This window comes from Rana temporaria, chromosome 9 (assembly GCF_905171775.1).
Source record: "Rana temporaria chromosome 9, aRanTem1.1, whole genome shotgun sequence".
Lineage (NCBI taxonomy): Eukaryota > Metazoa > Chordata > Amphibia > Anura > Ranidae > Rana > Rana temporaria.
The window spans coordinates 183,699,294-183,717,387 of record NC_053497.1 but is presented as its reverse complement, the minus strand read 5'-3'; the positions used below and the strand labels follow the sequence as shown (position 1 = coordinate 183,717,387).

Sequence of the window (18,094 nt, the reverse complement as noted above, 5' to 3'; positions counted from 1 at the left end):
GGCCAGCAGAGGGCTGTACGTAACTTCCTGAAAACATCCCAGCCTCAGTACTCCTCCCACTGATTGCATCAGGACTAAGGGCTCTTGGGAGGAGTTATGCAAATAGGAGAGCATAGCAACCGACTGCTCCTGATTTCCAAGGGCCGCCCCTGATTTTTTGAAGGGCCACCCCCTGATTTTTGAAGGACCACCCCTGATTTTTGGAAGGACCGCCCCTGATTTTTGAAGGACCATCCCTGATTTCCGAGGACCGCCCCTGATTTTTTGAAGGACCGCCCCTGATTTTTTGAAGGACCGCCCCTGATTTTTTGAAGGACCGCCCCTGATTTCCGAGGACCGTCCCTGATTTCCGAAGGACCGCTCCTGATTTTAAAGGACCCTAATGAGATTCGGGGGACAGGCGGTGGGACGATTCCTGAGATTCGGGGGACAGGCGGTGCCTCAATTCCTGAGATTCGGGCGACAGGCGGTGGGACGATTCCTGAGATTCGGGGGACAGGCGGTGCCTCAATTCCTGAGATTCGGGCGACAGGCGGTGGGACGATTCCTGAGATTCGGGCGACAGGCGGTGCGACAATTCCTGAGATTCGGGGGACAGGCGGTGGGACGATTCCTGAGATTCGGGTGACAGGCGGTGGGACGATTCCTGAGATTCGGGGGACAGGCGGTGCCTCAATTCCTGAGATTCGGGGGACAGGCGGTGCCTCAATTCCTGAGATTCGGGGGACAGGCGGTGGGACGATTCCTGAGATTCGGGTGACAGGCGGTGCGACAATTCCTGAGATTCGGGTGACAGGCGGTGCGATAATTTTTTTATAAACTTCTTCTCTCTCCGGCTTCATTTACAACTCTGGATAAAAAAATAAAAAAAAGCTTTTAGAATTTTAAACCAGTCCGTCTTCCAGTAACCGGGACGCGCGGCGCCGCGTTTCTCCCGCTGAACTTTGAAGTCGTCTTTTTTTTTTTTTTTTACTTGTCGCTGGAATTGACATGTAATTATTTCTAATCATGAATATTCATCTGTAATGATGCCTCCTGAATTTCCGAGAGAGAGATTGTTCACGGCGCGACGCGTACGGTGTTCCGCGGTTAAAAAAAATTAAATAAAAAATCGCGGCTGGAATTTCCTTTTGCACGCCGCAAAATGAGAAGAGAGCCTCCAAAAAAAGAAAAATCCATTGAGCGTCGCGGTCTTTACTTTTTTTCAGGAATTTAAAATATTGGAGGAGAATTGCGCAGAAAAGGAAATGGCGATTATGTAACTCTTCCTGTGACCGCCTTCTTTTTTTTTTTTTGGTCGGCTTCGATGCCAAGACCAAGTTTAGCAGCGTTTGATATTCATCTGTTACCATGACGATAACTCTATGAAGTGTATTTGTAAAAAAAAAAAAAAAGCTTAGCTCCGCCCCCCCACCGAATGCAAATTTATTCTGTGGAAATGGCGCAAAATCGAACGCTCTCTCGCTCTCTCTCCTTCTCTCTCTCTCTCCTTCTCTCTCCTTCTCTCTCCTTCTCTCTCTCTCTCGCGCTCTCTCGCTCTCTCTCCTTCTCTCTCTCTCTCCTTCTCTCTCCTTCTCTCTCCTTCTCTCTCCTTCTCTCTCTCTCTCGCGCTCTCTCGCTCTCTCTCATTCGCGCTCTCTCTCGCGCTCTCTCTCTCGCTCTCGCGCTCTCGCTCTCTCGCTCTCTCGCTCTCTCTCTCTCTCGCTCTCTCTATCTATCTCTCCCTCTCTCTCTCGCTCTCTCGCTCGCTCTCGCGCTCTCTCTCTCGCTCTCTCGCTCTCTCTCGCGCTCTCTCTCTCTCGCGCCTCTCTCTCTCTCGCGCTCTCTCTCTCTCTCGCTCTCTCTCTCGCTCTCTCTCTCGCTCTCTCTCTCGCTCTCTCGCTCTCTCTCGTTCTCTCTATCTTGCTCTCTATCTCTCTCTTGCTCTATATCTCTCTCTCTCGCTTTCTCTCTCGCTCGCTCGCTCTCTCTCTCGCGCGCTCGCTCGCGCGCGCTCGCTCGCTCGCTCTCTCTCTCGCGCTCTCTCTCCCTCTCTCTCGCTCTCTCTCTCTCTCTCTCTCTCTCTCGCTCTCTCTCTCTCTCTCTCTCTCTCTCTCTCGTTCTCTCTCTCTCTCTCTCGTTCTCTCTCTCTCTCTCTCGTTCTCGTTCTCTCTCTCTCTCGTTCTCCTCTCTCTCTCGTTCTCTCTCTCTCGTTCTCTCTCTCTCGTTCTCGTTCTCGTTCTCTCTCTCTCTCGTTCTCGTTCTCATCGTTCTCTCTCTCTCTCGTTCTCTCTCTCTCTCGTTCTCTCTCTCTCTCGTTCTCTCTCTCTCTCTCTCGTTCTCTCGTTCTCTCTCTCTCGTTCTCTCTCTCTCGTTCTCTCGTTCTCTCTCTCTGTCTCTCTCTCTCTGTCTCACACTCTCTCTCTCTCTCTCTCTCTCTCTCTCTCTCTCTCTCGTTCTCTCTCTCTCGTTCTCTCATTCTCTCTCTCTCTCGTTCTCTCGTTCTCTCTCTCTCTCTCTCTCTCTCGTTCTCTCGTTCTCTCTCTCTCGTTCTCTCTCTCTCTCTCTCTCTCGTTCTCTCTCTCTCTGTCTCTCTCTCTCTGTCTCGTTCTCTCGTTCTCTCTCTCTCGTTCTCTCTCGTTCTCTCGTTCTCTCTCTCTCTCTCTCTCTCTCTCTCTCTCTCTCTCTCTCTCTCTCGTTCTCTCTCTCTCTCTCTCTCGTTCTCTCTCTCTCTCGTTCTCTCTCTCTCGTTCTCTCTGTCTCTCTCTCTCTGTCTCTCTCTCTCTGTCTCACACTCTCTCTCTCTCTCTCTCTCTCGTTCTCTCGTTCTCTCTCTCTCTCTCTCTCTCTCTCTCTCGTTCTCTCTCTCTCGTTCTCTCGTTCTCTCGTTCTCTCGTTCTCTCGTTCTCTCTCGTTCTCTCTCGTTCTCTCTCTCTCGTTCTCTCGTTCTCTCTCGTTCTCTCTCGTTCTCTCTCTCTCTCTCGTTCTCTCTCGTTCTCTCTCGTTCTCTCTCTCTCTCTCTCGTTCTCTCTCGTTCTCTCTCTCTCGTTCTCTCTCTCTCTCGTTCTCTCTCTCTCTCTCTCTCTCTCTCTGTCTCTCTCTCTCTGTCTCACACTCTCTCTCTCGTTCTCTTCTCTCTCTCTCTTTCTCTCTCTCTCTCGTTCTCTCTCTCTCTCGTTCTCTCTCTCTCCTCTCTCTCGTTCTCTCGTTCTCTCTCTCCTCGTTCTCTCGTTCTCTCTCTCGTCTCTCTCTCTGTCTCTCTCTCTCTGTCTCCCCACTCTCTCTCTCTCTCTCTCGTTCTCCTCTCTCTCGTTCTCTCGTTCTCTCTCTCGTTCTCTCTTCTCTGTCTCTCTCTCTCAGTCTACACTCTCTCTCTCTCTCTCTCTCTCTCTCTCTCTCTCTCGTTCTCTCTCTCTCTCTCGTTCTCTCACTCTCTCGTTCTCTCGTTCTCTCACTCTCTCGTTCTCTCACTCTCTCGTTCTCTCTCTCTCTCGTTCTCTCTCTCTCTCGTTCTCTCTCTCTCGTTCTCTCGTTCTCTCTCTCTCTCTCGTTCTCTCTCTCTCTCGTTCTCTCTCTCTCTCGTTCTCTCTCTCTCTCTCTCTCTCTCTCTGTCTCACACTCTCTCTCCATTTTCAAATTGAATGTTAAAATTGTTAACGAGGAAAATATTGCATTGTGGCCACTAGATGGAGCTGAGGAGCGCACTTCTTTCCTATAATACGGCGGAACCTTGCGGTTTACGAGTAACGCGGTTAACGAGCGTTTTGAATAACGAGCAACTTTTTTTTTATTCTGACTTGGTGGCGTCTCGTAAAACGAGCAGAATTCAAGCTAATATGGCTTGCAGTACCGCATTCGGCCAGAGGTGTGGGGGGGGGGGGCGCCGGTGACACTTGGAACGGTTTGGAGCCGTTCGGAAACACTCGGAATCACTCGGAAATACACCGTTCCCGAGTGAACCTTTTCGAGATCAGCGTGTTCCAGAGTATTTCTGAGGCTCTGCGGCGCCCCCTTCCCACTTCTGGCCACATGCGGTATTGCACGCCATAGAAGTCAATGCAGGAACGTAATATCTTCGTTTCCATTGACTTCTATGGGGAGACTCGCTTTGATACCCTCTGCCCCCCACCGAGACGTCCCCCATGGGGAGGGTTGGAGACCAATAAATTCCAGGCCCCCTCATTCCTGTGGATTTGGGGGGGGGGGGGTCTCTTAAAGGCCGATGCGGTTCTGAGATTTGTGACTGCGATTTTCTGTACGGCGGCCGAATAAAAACGGCTATTTTTAGAGAGTGAAACAATCATCTCTGAATTATTGAACATCCTGTGAAAGTTTAATGAGGAGATGGGGAATTTTATAGGACCCTTCGCTGCAGATTTTCTCTTCTTGTAAAACTCGAGACTGAAATGTTCCGCTACATTATGTACGGGGGGCGTGGCCAGGACCGACCGGCGTGTCAGCGAGGGCCAGCGACCGTAGGTGGCAGATGTTGTCCCGTCCTTGCCAAGGCCACATTGGGATGTAAAAAATAAAATAAAAAAATACAGTATATAGTCGAGTATAAGCCGAGGCACCTGATTTTACTGGGAAAAAAATGTATTGACTCGAATATAAGCCGAGGGTGAGAAATGCAGCGGCTACTGTAAGTGGAAAAAGAGGGTCAACAATGCCCATCTGCAGCCTCACTGTGCCCATTTGCAGCCTCACTGTGCCCATTTGCAGCTTCACTGTGCCCATTTGCAGCTTCACTGTGCCCATTTGCAGCCTCACTGTGCCCATTTGCAGCCTCTCTGTGCCCGTTTGCAGCTTCACTGTGCCCGTTTGCAGCTTCACTGTGCCCGTTTGCAGCTTCACTGTGCCCGTTTGCAGCTTCACTGTGCCCGTTTGCAGCTTCACTGTGCCCGTTTGCAGTTTCACTGTGCCCGTTTGCAGTTTCCCTGTGCCCGTTTGCATCTTCACTGTGCCCGTTTGCATCTTCACTGTGCCCGTTTGCATCTTCACTGTGCCCGTTTGCATCTTCACTGTGCCCGTTTGCATCTTCACTGTGCCCGTTTGCATCTTCACTGTGCCCATTTGCATCTTCACTGTGCCCATCTGCAGCGTCACTGTGCCCATCTGCAGCGTCACTGTGCCCATCTGCAGCGCGTCACTGTGCCCATCTGCAGCGCGTCACTGTGCCCATCTGCAGCGCGTCACTGTGCCCATCTGCAGCACGTCACTGTGCCCATCTGCAGCACGTCACTGTGCCCATCTGCAGCACGTCACTGTGCCCATCTGCAGCACGTCACTGTGCCCATCTGCAGCGTCACTGTGCCCATCTGCAGCGTCACTGTGCCCATTTGCATGCCTCATTGTGCCCATCTGCCGCCTCATGTACCTGATCTCCAGAACACATAGGCTATGAAACCTTCTTTATTGCCCCTAAACTGCCCCGTCCTTGCCAAGGCCACATTGGGATGTAAAAAATAAATAAAAAATACAGTATATACTCGAGTATAAGCCGAGGCACCTGATTTTAATACAAAAAACTGGGAAAATGTATTGACTCGAATATAAGCCGAGGGTGAGAAATGCAGCGGCTACTGTAAGTGGAGAACGAGGGTCAACAATGCCCATTTGCAGCCTCCCTGTGCCCATTTGCAGCCTCACTGTGCCCATTTGCAGCCTTACTGTGCCCATTTGCAGCATGCCCATTTGCAGCTTCACTGTGCCCATTTGCAGCATGCCCATTTGCAGCCTCACTGTGCCCATTTGCAGCCTCACTGTGCCCATTTGCAGCTTCACTGTGCCCATTTGCAGCTTCACTGTGCCCATTTGCACTGTGCCCATTTGCAGCTTCACTGTGCCCATTTGCAGCTTCACTGTGCCCATTTGCAGCTTCACTGTGCCCATTTGCACTGTGCCCATTTGCAGCGTCACTGTGCCCATTTGCAGCTTCACTGTGCCCATTTGCAGCCTCACTGTCCATTTGCAAACCTCACTGTGCCCATCTGCAGCTTCCCTGTGCCCATCTGCAGCCTCACTGTCCATTTGCAAACCTCACTGTGCCCATTTGCAGCTTCACTGTGCCCATTTGCAGCTTCACTGTGCCCATCTGCAGCCTCACTGTGCCCATCTGCAGCCTCACTGTGCCCATCTGCAGCCTCACTGTGCCCATCTGCAGCCTCACTGTCCATTTGCAAACCTCACTGTGCCCATTTGCAGCTTCACTGTGCCCATCTGCAGCCTCACTGTGCCCATCTGCAGCCTCACTGTGCCCATCTGCAGCCTCACTGTGCCCATCTGCAGCCTCACTGTGCCCATCTGCAGCCTCACTGTGCCCATCTGCAGCCTCAATGTGCCCATCTGCAGCCTCAATGTGCCCATCTGCAGCCTCACTGTGCCCATCTCCCGCTTCACTGTGCCCATTTGCATGCCTCACTGTGCCCATCTGCTGCCTCATGTACCTGATCTCCAGAACACATAGGCTATGAAACCTTCTTTATTGCCCCTAAACTGCCCCGTCCTTGCCAAGGCCACATTGGGATGTAAAAAATAAATAAAAAATACAGTATATACTCGAGTATAAGCCGAGGCACCTGATTTTACCACAAAAAAAACTGGGAAAATGTATTGACTCGAATATAAGCCGAGGGTGAGAAATGCAGCGGCTACTGTAAGTGGAGAACGAGGGTCAACAATGCCCATGTGCAGCCTCCCTGTGCCCATGTGCAGCCTCCCTGTGCCCATGTGCAGCCTCCCTGTGCCCATTTGCAGCCTCACTGTGCCCATTTGCAGCTTCACTGTGCCCATTTGCACTGTGCCCATTTGTAGCTTCAATGTGCCCGTTTTTTAGCCTCACTGTGCCCGTTTTTTAGCCTCACTGTGCCCGTTTGCAGCCTCACTGTGCCCGTTTGCAGCCTCACTGTGCCCGTTTGCAGCCTCACTGTGCCCGTTTGCAGCCTCACTGTGCCCATTTGCAGCCTCACTGTGCCCATTTGCAGCCTCACTGTGCCCATTTGCAGCCTCACTGTGCCCATCTGCCGCTTCATGTACCTGATCTCCAGAACACCGGCGCTGCAACTTGCAGTGTAGTCGGCGGCCGTCCAGTGTAACAAAGCCCCGCCTCTTCCTCGTCTGTTCTGGAACACTGATTGTTTCCCAGCAGTAAGTCAGTGTTTCTGCCTATCACAGATGAGGACGAGGAGAAGGTGGGGCTTATTTACACTGGACGGCCACCGGCTAGACTTTACGTCACAGCGCTGGGAAATCGGGTGCATGAGGCTGCAGATGGGCACAGTGAGGCAGGGAGACTCGACGATAAGCCGAGGGGGGCATTTTCACCCCCAAAAAAATATGCTGAAAAACTCGGCTTACACTTGAGTATATACTCTCAGCTCAGCAGGTCCTTGCACACCACGGCCTCCTGGGGGGTAATACTCCTGGTCCTTGGGTCAAGGTGCAGCCAGCACCCAGCCATGCGTCCCAACTCCCTGGCACGCACTGCCTCTGCCTGCTTTCAAGAATTCCGGTCCCAGGGAGTTGTGGTTTCCTCTGCGCTGCTCTGTTTTCCACCCACCGGGAGCTTGAGCGTGGACTACAACTTCCGGAATGCAACAGCTAGTGGTCGGCCGCTGTGGCCGTGCCCCCCGCCACCGACTTCCTAGTGCAGAATAAAAGAAAATGGTAGCGGGCAGCGGCTGCTGGCCATTTTGAACATAAGTTAGAGCGGCCTGGGAGGAAATTGTCCCCCTGCCCCCCGGCCCAGCCCTCCCCTGATGGGGACCACCATAAATAGGTATGGGGTTTTTTACTGCAAGGTGCTCCAAAGTCAAAGGTTAAGGCTTCATGAGGACCACCATAAGGAAGCATGGGTATGGTTTTCAGAGGGCTTCATGAGGACCACCATAAGGAAGCATAGGTATGGTTTTCAGAGGGCTTCATGAGGACCACCATAAGGAAGCATGGGTATGGTTTTCAGAGGGCTTCATGAGGACCACCATAAGGAAGCATGGGTATGGTTTTCAGAGGGCTTCATGAGGACCACCATAAGGAAGCATGGGTATGGTTTTCAGAGGGCTTCATGAGGACCACCATAAGGAAGCATAGGTATGGTTTTCAGAGGCTTCATGAGGACCACCATAAGGAAGCCTAGGTAAGGTTTTCAGAGGGCTTCATGAGGACCACCATAAGGAAGCATGGGTATGGGTTTTCAGAGGGCTTCATGAGGACCACCATAAGGAAGCATAGGTATGGTTTTCAGAGGGCTTCATGAGGACCACCATAAGGAAGCATAGGTAAGGTTTTCAGAGGGCTTCATGAGGACCACCATAAGGAAGCATGGGTATGGGTTTCAGAGGGCTTCATGAGGACCACCATAAGGAAGCATAGGTATGGTTTTCAGAGGGCTTCATGAGGACCACCATAAGGAAGCATAGGTAAGGTTTTCAGAGGGCTTCATGAGGACCACCATAAGGAAGCATAGGTAAGGTTTTCAGAGGGCTTCATGAGGACCACCATAAGGAAGCATGGGTATGGTTTTCAGAGGGCTTCATGAGGACCACCATAAGGAAGCATAGGTAAGGTTTTCAAAGGGCTTCATGAGGACCACCATAAGGAAGCATGGGTATGGTTTTCAGAGGGCTTCATGAGGACCACCATAAGGAAGCATGGGTATGGTTTTCAGAGGGCTTCATGAGGACCACCATAAGGAAGCATGGGTATGGTTTTCAGAGGGCTTCATGAGGACCACCATAAGGAAGCATGGGTATGGTTTTCAGAGGGCTTCATGAGGACCACCATAAGGAAGCATGGGTATGGGTTTCAGAGGGCTTCATGAGGACCACCATAAGGAAGCATGGGTATGGTTTTCAGAGGGCTTCATGAGGACCACCATAAGGAAGCATAGGTAAGGTTTTCAGAGGGCTTCATGAGGACCACCATAAGGAAGCATGGGTATGGTTTTCAGAGGGCTTCATGAGGACCACCATAAGGAAGCATGGGTATGGTTTTCAGAGGGCTTCATGAGGACCACCATAAGGAAGCATAGGTATGGTTTTCACTGCAGGGCACTCCAGAGGGCTTCGTGGGGACCACCATAAAGTAGCATGGGTTTCACTGCAAGGCACTCCAAAGGCTTAGGCTTTATGGGGAACACTTTAAGTAGGTATGATCTCTGAATGGTGAAGTGTCTCCACTCGGGGCCAACTGCTCAAATCCCCCCCCCAGCACAGTCTTCCCCTTCTGTATCACCATACTACTAATGTTAAATATTATCTTCAGCAGATCAAGATTGGCCACCTGTGGCCCTCCAACTACAATTGGTTGCACTGGGCGTCAGCCCCCCCCCCCTAATAGCTGTGTATCTTCTGTTTACCCAAAGCTGATACAATGTTGTGCTTCACAATCTGCTGTTTCTTTCTATAAAGAATTATTGTAACATTGTTTCTTTTCTTGATTTTTTTTTTTTAGTGTAAAACTTTGTCTGGGATCTGCGACCACATTATTTCCCTGTCATCCGATTCGCTGGTGTCTCAGTCGGCCCATTTGGAAGTCGTCCATCTCACAAACATTATGCCAAGTGAAGGACTGGTGAGTGCGGAGTTATTGGAATGTGTTGGGTCAGTGGGTTTTATCTGGAGGGGGAGGGCCAACGGCCAAACAAATTGCCGAGTCGCTGCTTTTCGGAGTCGCTGTCATTGCGCGGGGGAAGCTGACAATGTATTTTTCACGCGTTAAGGGCTCATGCACATGGAAGTACTGAGTTTCACAATATTAAATACTGGCAGTAAAATCCTGGGTTTCAAGTTCTCCAAACACCGACTGTACACATTTATAGATTGTGTGATGTTTACATGTATACAAGTATGCAGCGTTCATGCAGCCTAGTGGTTGCTAGGCTGCAGGCAGCCATTGCCACGCTGTGTCTTTCGTTGCTAGGATGCAGGTGGCCTTTAATGTCTAGTGCCCTTCATTTCTCAAACACAGGCAGCCATTGTTGCTTAGTGTCTTCCGTTGCTAGAATGCAGGCAGCCATTGCCACGCTGTGTCTTTCGTTGCTAGGATGCAGGTGGCCTTTAATGTCTAGTGCCCTTAATTTCTCGAGCACAGGCAGCCATTGCTGCTTAGTGTCTTCCGTTGCTAGGCTGCATGCAGCCATTGCCACGCTGTGTCTTTCGTTGCTAGGATGCAGGTGGCCTTTAATGTCTAGTGCCCTTCATTTCTCGAACACAGGCAGCCATTGCTGTTTAGTGTCTTCCGTTGCTAGGCTGCAGGCAGCCATTGCCATGCTGTGTCTTTCGTTGCTAGGCTGCAGGTGGCCTTTAATGTCTAGTGCCCTTCATTTCTCGAACACAGGCAGCCATTGCTGTTTAGTGTCTTCCGTTGCTAGGGTGCAGGCAGCCATTGCCACCTTGCGTCTTTCATTGCTAGGATGCAAGTGGCCTTTAATGTCTACTGTCCTTCATTTCTCGAACACAGGCAGCCATTGCTGCTTAGTGTCTTCCGTTGCTAGACTGCAGGCAGCCATTGCCACGCTGTGTCTTTCGTTGCTAGGATGCAGGTGGCCTTTAATGTCTAGTGTCCTTCATTTCTCGAACACAGGCAGCCATTGCTGCTTAGTGTCTTCTGTTGCTAGGATGCAGGCAGCCATTGCCATGCTGTGTCTTTCGTTGCTAGCTGCAGGTGGCCTTTAATGTCTAGTGCCCTTCATTTCTCGAACACAGGCAGCCATTGCTGTTTAGTGTCTTCCGTTGCTAGGGTGCAGGCAGCCATTGCCACCTTGCGTCTTTCATTGCTAGGATGCAGGTGGCCTTTAATGTCTACTGTCCTTCATTTCTTGAACACAGGAAACCATTGCCGTTTTTAGTGTCTTCTGTTGCTAGGGTGCAGGAAGCCATTGCCACCTTGCGTCTTTCATTGCTAGGATGCAGGTGGCTAGGATGCAGCCATTGCCACATAGTGTCTTCTGTTGCTGGGATGCAGGCAGCCAAATTGCATCCTTTCTTGCTAGGACGTAGGTGGGTTTTTAGTGTCTAGTTTCTTTTATTGCTAAGATGCAAGCGGCCATTGCTACCCAACAACCTTTGTTTCTAGGATGCAGACTGCTATTGATACCTAGGGTCTTAGGGTAAGCAGCCATTACCACCTAGCAGCCTTTTTAACTAGGACGCTGGTTGCTGGTTGCTATTGTTGCCTAGCCCCCCCCCCCCCAATGGCGCTTAGTGTCTTCTGTTGCTAGGATGCAGGCAGCCATTGCCACCTTGTGTATTTTGTTGCTAGGATGCATGTCTAGTGTCCTTCGTTGCTAGGACACAAGCAGCCATTGCTAATTTGCATCCGTAGGTGTTTTAACTGCCTAGCTTCCTTTATTTCTATGATGCAGGCGGCCATTGCTACCTAACAACCTTCGTTGCTAGGATGCAGACTGCTGTTGCCGCCTAGTCCTTCTTTGCTAGGACACAGATGGCTATTGTTACCCAGGGTCCTTTATTGGTAGGATGCAAGCCACCATTACCACCTAGCGGCCTTTATAGCTCGAAACCTGGTTGCTATACCCCCCCCCCCCAAATCGTTGCTAGGAGGCAGGCGGCTTTTCTACTCCAATAGAGAACATTTAAGTCCATACACAGGACTGTGGGTGCGTTTTTTTCGGGTGAAAAATACGAAGACGCTTTTATAAATAACTAAAACGTTCACCGATCGATGCGCCCCGCGAGGAAAACGTTGAACCCTCCATTAGAGCCTCCTATAAAGAGGTTTCTTATTGGATTCCTCCTCCCCCCCCCTCCTCCTCCCCCCTTTACCCCGGCCGAAATAGAAGAATCATTTCCTGTCTGCGTTTTTTTTTTCCCCTCCAAACCACAAATGCAAAATATCGATTTTTAAAATGGCAAATGAAGTCAGAGCTTCCCGGCTTCTCTTTTTAATTATGCAGCGGTGATGCGGCGCCGTCTTCCTCCTCCTCCTCCTCCTTAAAGCCTCGGATAATTATTTTGATCTTTTAATCCATATCGCAATTAAAAGTCATAAAAAAAAAGGAGAGATCTTGCTCTGCATTTGCCCGTCATAAAATATGGTCTCCCTCGGCGTGCGTTCCGCGTGACTGATGATGGGAAATTGATCGGCCCCTCCCGTGAAGTGAAATCACAGACCCCCCCTCCCCCCGATCCCAATATCTCTAGAAGTTCCGGGAAAGATAGGATAACGGGCAATGGCCAGCCGGGGATAGGATTTCATTGTACGGCGGTAGGAGGTTTAAAGGTCACGGAGCCACTTTTACGGGTCGCCGGCCGCGGAAGGAAACTCCTTCGCCAATTCTTATACTTTGTTACAAGTATGGAAAGTGTGACCCCCATGACCTCCAATGGTGTGCTTGTGGTCTCCTCCAGCCTCTTTCCATCAATGCCCAGTGCCAATCTTCTCCCCCTCCTCGTCTCTCCTCTCCTCCAGCCTCTCTTTCCATCAATGCCCATTGCCAATCTTCTCCCCCTCCTCGTCTCTCCTCTCCTCCAGCTTCTCTTTCCATCAATGCCCACTGCCAATCTTCTTCTCCTCGTCTCTCCTCTCCTCCAGCCTCTCTTTCCATCAATGCCCACTGCCAATCTTCTCCTCCTCGTCTCTCCTCTCCTCCAGCCTCTCTTTCCATCAATGCCCACTGCCAATCTTCTCCTCCTCGTCTCTCCTCCAGCCTCTCTTTCCATCAATGCCCACTGCCAATCTTCTCCTCCTCGTCTCTCCTCTCCTCCAGCCTCTTTCCACCAACACCCACTGCCAATCTTCTCCTCCTCCTCCTCGTCTCTCCTCCAGCCTCTCTTCCCATCAATGCCCACTGCCAATCTTCTCCCCCTCCTCGTCTCGTCTCTCTCTCTCTCCAGCCTCTCTTTCCATCAATGCCCACTGCCATCTTCTCCTCCTCCTCGTCTCTCCTCTCCTCCAGCCTCTTTCCACCAACACCCACTGCCAATCTTCTCCTCCTCCTCTCCTCCAGCCTCTTTCCACCAACATCCACTGCCAATCTTCTCCTCCTCGTCTCTCCTCTCCTCCAGCCTCTCTTTCCACCAGTACCCACTGCCAATCTTCTCCTCCTCCTCGTCTCTCCTCCAGCCTCTCTTTCCATCAATGCCCACTGCCAATCTTCTTTTCCTCTCCTCTTCTCTCCTCTCCTCCAGCCTCTCTTCCCACCAACTTCCACTGCCAATCTTCTTCTTCTCCTCCTCGTCTCTCCTCTCCTCCAGCCTCTCTTTCCATCAATGCCCACTGCCAATCTTCTCCTCCTCCTCCTCCTCGTCTCTCCTCCAGCCTCTCTTCCCATCAATGCCCACTGCCAATCTTCTCCCCCTCCTCGTCTCGTCTCTCCTCTCCTCCAGCCTCTCTTTCCATCAATGCCCACTGCCAATCTTCTCCTCCTCCTCGTCTCTCCTCTCCTCCAGCCTCTTTCCACCAACACCCACTGCCAATCTTCTCCTCCTCCTCTCCTCCAGCCTCTTTCCACCAACATCCACTGCCAATCTTCTCCTCCTCGTCTCTCCTCTCCTCCAGCCTCTCTTTCCACCAGTACCCACTGCCAATCTTCTCCTCCTCCTCGTCTCTCCTCCAGCCTCTCTTTCCATCAATGCCCACTGCCAATCTTCTTTTCCTCTCCTCTTCTCTCCTCTCCTCCAGCCTCTCTTTCCACCAACACCCACTGCCAATCTTCTTCTTCTCCTCCTCGTCTCTCCTCTCCTCCAGCCTCTCTTTCCATCAATGCCCATTGCCAATCTTCTTCTCCTCCTCGTCTCTCCTCTCCTCCAGCCTCTCTTCCCACCAACTTCCACTGCCAATCTTCTTCTCCTCTCCTCTCTCCTCTCCTCCAGCCTTTCTTCCCACCAACATCCACTGCCAATCTTCTTCTCCTCTCCTCTCTCCTCTCCTCCAGCCTTTCTTCCCACCAACATCCACTGCCAATCTTCTTCTCCTCTCCTCTCCTCCAGCCTCTCTTTCCACCGATGCCCACTGTCAATCTTCTCCCCCTCCTCGTCTCTCCTCTCCTGTATCTGTGTTTACTCCCATTGCTTTCTGTAGTCTCCCAACCTCCCTTTCCCAAATCTCATTCTCCTCCTTCCAACATTGGTATTTAGTCCATTTGCCTCCCACAGCTTTCCTCTCCTCTCCCCAGCATCTGTATTCTGTACTCTTGCCTCCCACAGCTTTTCTCTCCCCTACTTCCCACTGCCAATCACACTCTCCTCCCCTCCCCTCTCCACTGCCAATCACACCCTCCTCTCCTCCCCTCCCCACTACCAATCACACTCTCCTCCCCTCCCCACTGCCAAGCACACTCTCCTCTCCTCCCCACTTCCAATCACACTCTCCTCCCCTCCCCTCCCCACTACCAATCACACTCTCCTCTCCTCCCCACTACCAATTACACTCTCCTCTCCTCCCCTCCCCACTGCCAATCACACTCTCCTCTCCTCCCCTTCCCACTGCCAATCACACTCTCCTCCCCTCCCCACTGCCAATCACCCTCCCCTTCCCTCCTCTCCCCTCCCCTCCCCACTGCCAATCACACTCTCCTCCCCTCCCCGCCCCTCTCCCCCACATATGTATTCAATTCTCTTGCCTTCCACAGCCTTTCTGTTCTCTGCTTCCCACTGCCAATCACACTCTCCTCTCCTCCGCTCCCCTCCCCTCCTCTCCCCTCCCCACTACCAATCACACTCTCCTCCCCCTCCCTGCCCCTCTCCTCTCCCCTCTCCTCTCCCCCACATATGTATTCAGTTCTCTTGCCCTCCCACAGCTTTTCTCTCCTCTTCTTCCCACTGCCAATCACACTCCTCCCCTCTCCTCTCCTCTCCTCTCCCCTCCCCTCCCCTCCTCTCCCCTTTCCTTTCCTCTCCTCCCCACTACCAATCACACTCTCCCCCCCATCCCCGTTCTTTTCACCAAGCCAGCTGCCAATCCTCTTCTCCGCCTCCTCTTCTCTCCGGGTATCTCTATTTTAAGCCCCTACGCTTCCTGTAGACATTTATCTCCCCACCTCCAGCTTCCATTCCCCTTCTTCTGTCATTCCCCCTGCAGGCATAGTGAGAGCGCTCCTCATGGGCGTGCACCTAGCTGCCCGAGACAACCCTTAAAAAAAAAAAAAAACAGTAAGAAAAAATATATAATTTAAAGCAACAATATAGCCTATATTTTTTTTTTTTTATTTTTTTTTTTTTTTTTACTGTCTTTTTTTTTTTTTTTTTTCTTTCTTGAGCAAAAAAATAAATACAATAAATTAATAACAATAATGAAATTAAATCCACACAGAAAATAGAAAACAATAATAATATCAGATGACCCAAAACACATCCTTTTTTTTTCATTCTTGTGTTCCCGGCGTTCTTTGCTGCTCCTGGTGGGCTTTCTGCACCCGGGGGGGGGGGGGGGGGATCTGGTGCGATTTCTCCCGCCATAAATCATAAATAAAGTGGCCCCCGGGAGGGGGGGGGTGACGGCGATATTACTGATGTTGTAGTGCTTGTTGTCTGTTATCATGAAAAGTTGATGTCTGAATCCGCAGGGACGCAGAAATATCGGTTCTATTTATTGAATGCGGCGCACAGGGGAGGGGCCCGGCGTCTGGATGTAATTGCGATCGCCTCGGGGGGCTCCAGAGCAACATAAAAGCGAATAACGGCGCTCAGGACACAAGCGATCGTCCACGCGGACCATGGCGGCTATTAGGCGAGATCAGATTTCTAAAGGCGAAGAGATAAAAGGACTTACATTAACAATCCCATAATACAGCCAACAGAATACTTACCGGTGTACAGGGCCATCTTAATGCAGGGGCAGTGCCCAGGGGCCCCAGGTACATGGGGGGGCCCCCACCATAATCATGCATTAGATCATACTTGCCAACTGTCCCGGATTTGCCGGGACAGTCATGCTTTTTACTAAACTGTCGCAATATAGTCGTGTCCCGGGAAGCGTCCCATAACCTGTACTGTGCCCTCCTGACCCCCCTGTACTGTGCCCTCCTGACCCCCCCCTGTACTGTGCCCTCCTGACCCCCCCTGTACTGTGCCCTCCGGACCCCCCCTGTACTGTGCCCTCCTGACCCCCCCCCTGTACTGTGCCCTCCTGACCCCCCCCCTGTACTGTGCCCTCCTGACCCCCCCTGTACTGTGCCCTCCTGAGCCCCCCTGTACTGTGCCCTCCTGACCCCCCCTGTACTGTGCCCTCCTGACCCCCCCTGTACTGTGCCCTCCTGACCCCCCCTGTACTGTGCCCTCCTGACCCCCCCCTGTACTGTGCCCTCCGGACCCCCCTGTACTGTGCCCTCCTGACCCCCCCCCTGTACTGTGCCCTCCTGACCCCCCCCCCTGTACTGTGCCCTCCTGACCCCCCCCCTGTACTGTGCCCTCCTGACCCCCCCCCTGTACTGTGCCCTCCTGACCCCCCCTGTACTGTGCCCTCCCCCCTATACTGTGCCCTCCTGACTACCCCTGTACAGTGCCCTCCTGCCCCCCCCCCTGTACTGTGCCCTCCTGACCTCCCCCTGTACTGTGCCCTCCCCCCTATACTGTGCCCTCCTGACTACCCCTGTACAGTGCCCTCCTGACCCCCCCCTGTACTGTGCCCTCCTGACCCCCCCTGTACTGTGCCCTCCTGACCTCCCCCCTGTACTGTGCCCTCCTGACCTCCCCCCTGTACTGTGCCCTCCTGACTACCCCTGTACAGTGCCCTCCTGACCCCCCCTGTACTGTGCCCTCCTGACCTCCCCCCTGTACTGTGCCCTCCTGACCTCCCCCCTGTACTGTGCCCTCCTGACCTCCCCCCTGTACTGTGCCCTCCTGCCCCCCCCCTGTACTGTGCCCTCCAGACCTCCCCCCCTGTACTGTGCCCTCCGGACCTCCCCCCTGTACTGTGCCCTCCTGACCTCCCCCCTGTACTGTGCCCTCCTGACCCCCCCCTGTACTGTGCCCTCCTGACCCCCCCTGTACTGTACCCTCCTGACCCCCCCCCTGTACTGTGCCCTCCTGACCCCCCCCCCTGTACTGTGCCCTCCTGACCCCCCCCTGTACTGTGCCCTCCTGACCCCCCTGTACTGTGCCCTCCTGACCCCCCCCCTGTAGTACTGTGCTTTCCTGACCCCCCTGTACTGTGCCCTCAGTGTACGGTGGTGACATGGAGCAGACACTTCCCAGCGTGCATCGCTCCTACAGAGGAGACATCTCCAGGAACATTCAGGTGGAAGCGGGAAATCAGGCGTCATAATGCGTTTTATTCTCATTCCGCTTGTCCCCGCAGCGTTCCCCCTCCCCCCTCCTCCTGACATTCCTCATCACAGAGATTTCTGTATTTCTGTATTTATTCCATCCAAACAAACTGAAAAGTTGGTAAAATAACAAAAAAACAAAAAGGAGAAAAAACTTTTTTGGAAAATGTAAGAAATCCGGGAAACGGGAGAAAATGGCGCCCTCATTCTTCCCGGGGCGATTCCAGTGAAATGTTTGCTTTAGTTTTCTCTCCGGACTGATTATATAATATAATATACGGAATAAGGCGCATGCGCGACTTTAGTGTAACGTATTATAAAAATGTGTGACTGTCATTGAGAATGTAAAACAACTGTGTGTGAGACCCCCCGGGACCTGAAGTGCCCCCTGCCTTCCCCCCGGGACCTGAAGTGCCCCCTGCCTTCCCCCCGGGACCTGAAGTGCCCCCGCCTTCCCCCCGGGACCTGAAGTGCCCCCGCCTTCCCCCCGGGACCTGAAGTGCCCCCGCCTTCCCCCCGGGACCTGAAGTGCCCCCGCCTTCCCCCCCGGGACCTGAAGTGCCCCCGCCTTCCCCCGGGACCTGAAGTGCCCCCGCCTTCCCCCCGGGACCTGAAGTGCCCCCGCCTTCCCCCCGGGACCTGAAGTGCCCCCGCCTTCCCCCCGGGACCTGAAGTGCCCCCGCCTTCCCCCCGGGACCTGAAGTGCCCCCGGCTTCCCCCCCCCCCCCCCGGGACCTGAAGTGCCCCCGGCTTCCCCCCCCCGGGACCTGAAGTGCCCCCGCCTTCCCCCCGGGACCTGAAGTGCCCCCGCCTCCCCCCGGGACCTGAAGTGCCCCCGCCTTCCCCCCGGGACCTGAAGTGCCCCCGCCTTCCCCCCGGGACCTGAAGTGC

The 18,094-nt window shown here is 52.8% G+C and overlaps 1 protein-coding gene across 1 annotated transcript in view; it reads left to right on the top strand.

The window, feature by feature from the left end:
• The window catches only part of LOC120914376 (connector enhancer of kinase suppressor of ras 2-like), a 304,346-nt gene that overhangs the window by 194,129 nt on the left and 92,123 nt on the right, over positions 1 to 18,094 (top strand). Inside the window, exon 6 of the mRNA XM_040325061.1 lies at positions 9,430 to 9,549. Within this exon, the coding sequence (XP_040180995.1) occupies positions 9,430 to 9,549 (120 nt within the window). The remainder of the gene's footprint in view (positions 1 to 9,429; positions 9,550 to 18,094) is intronic.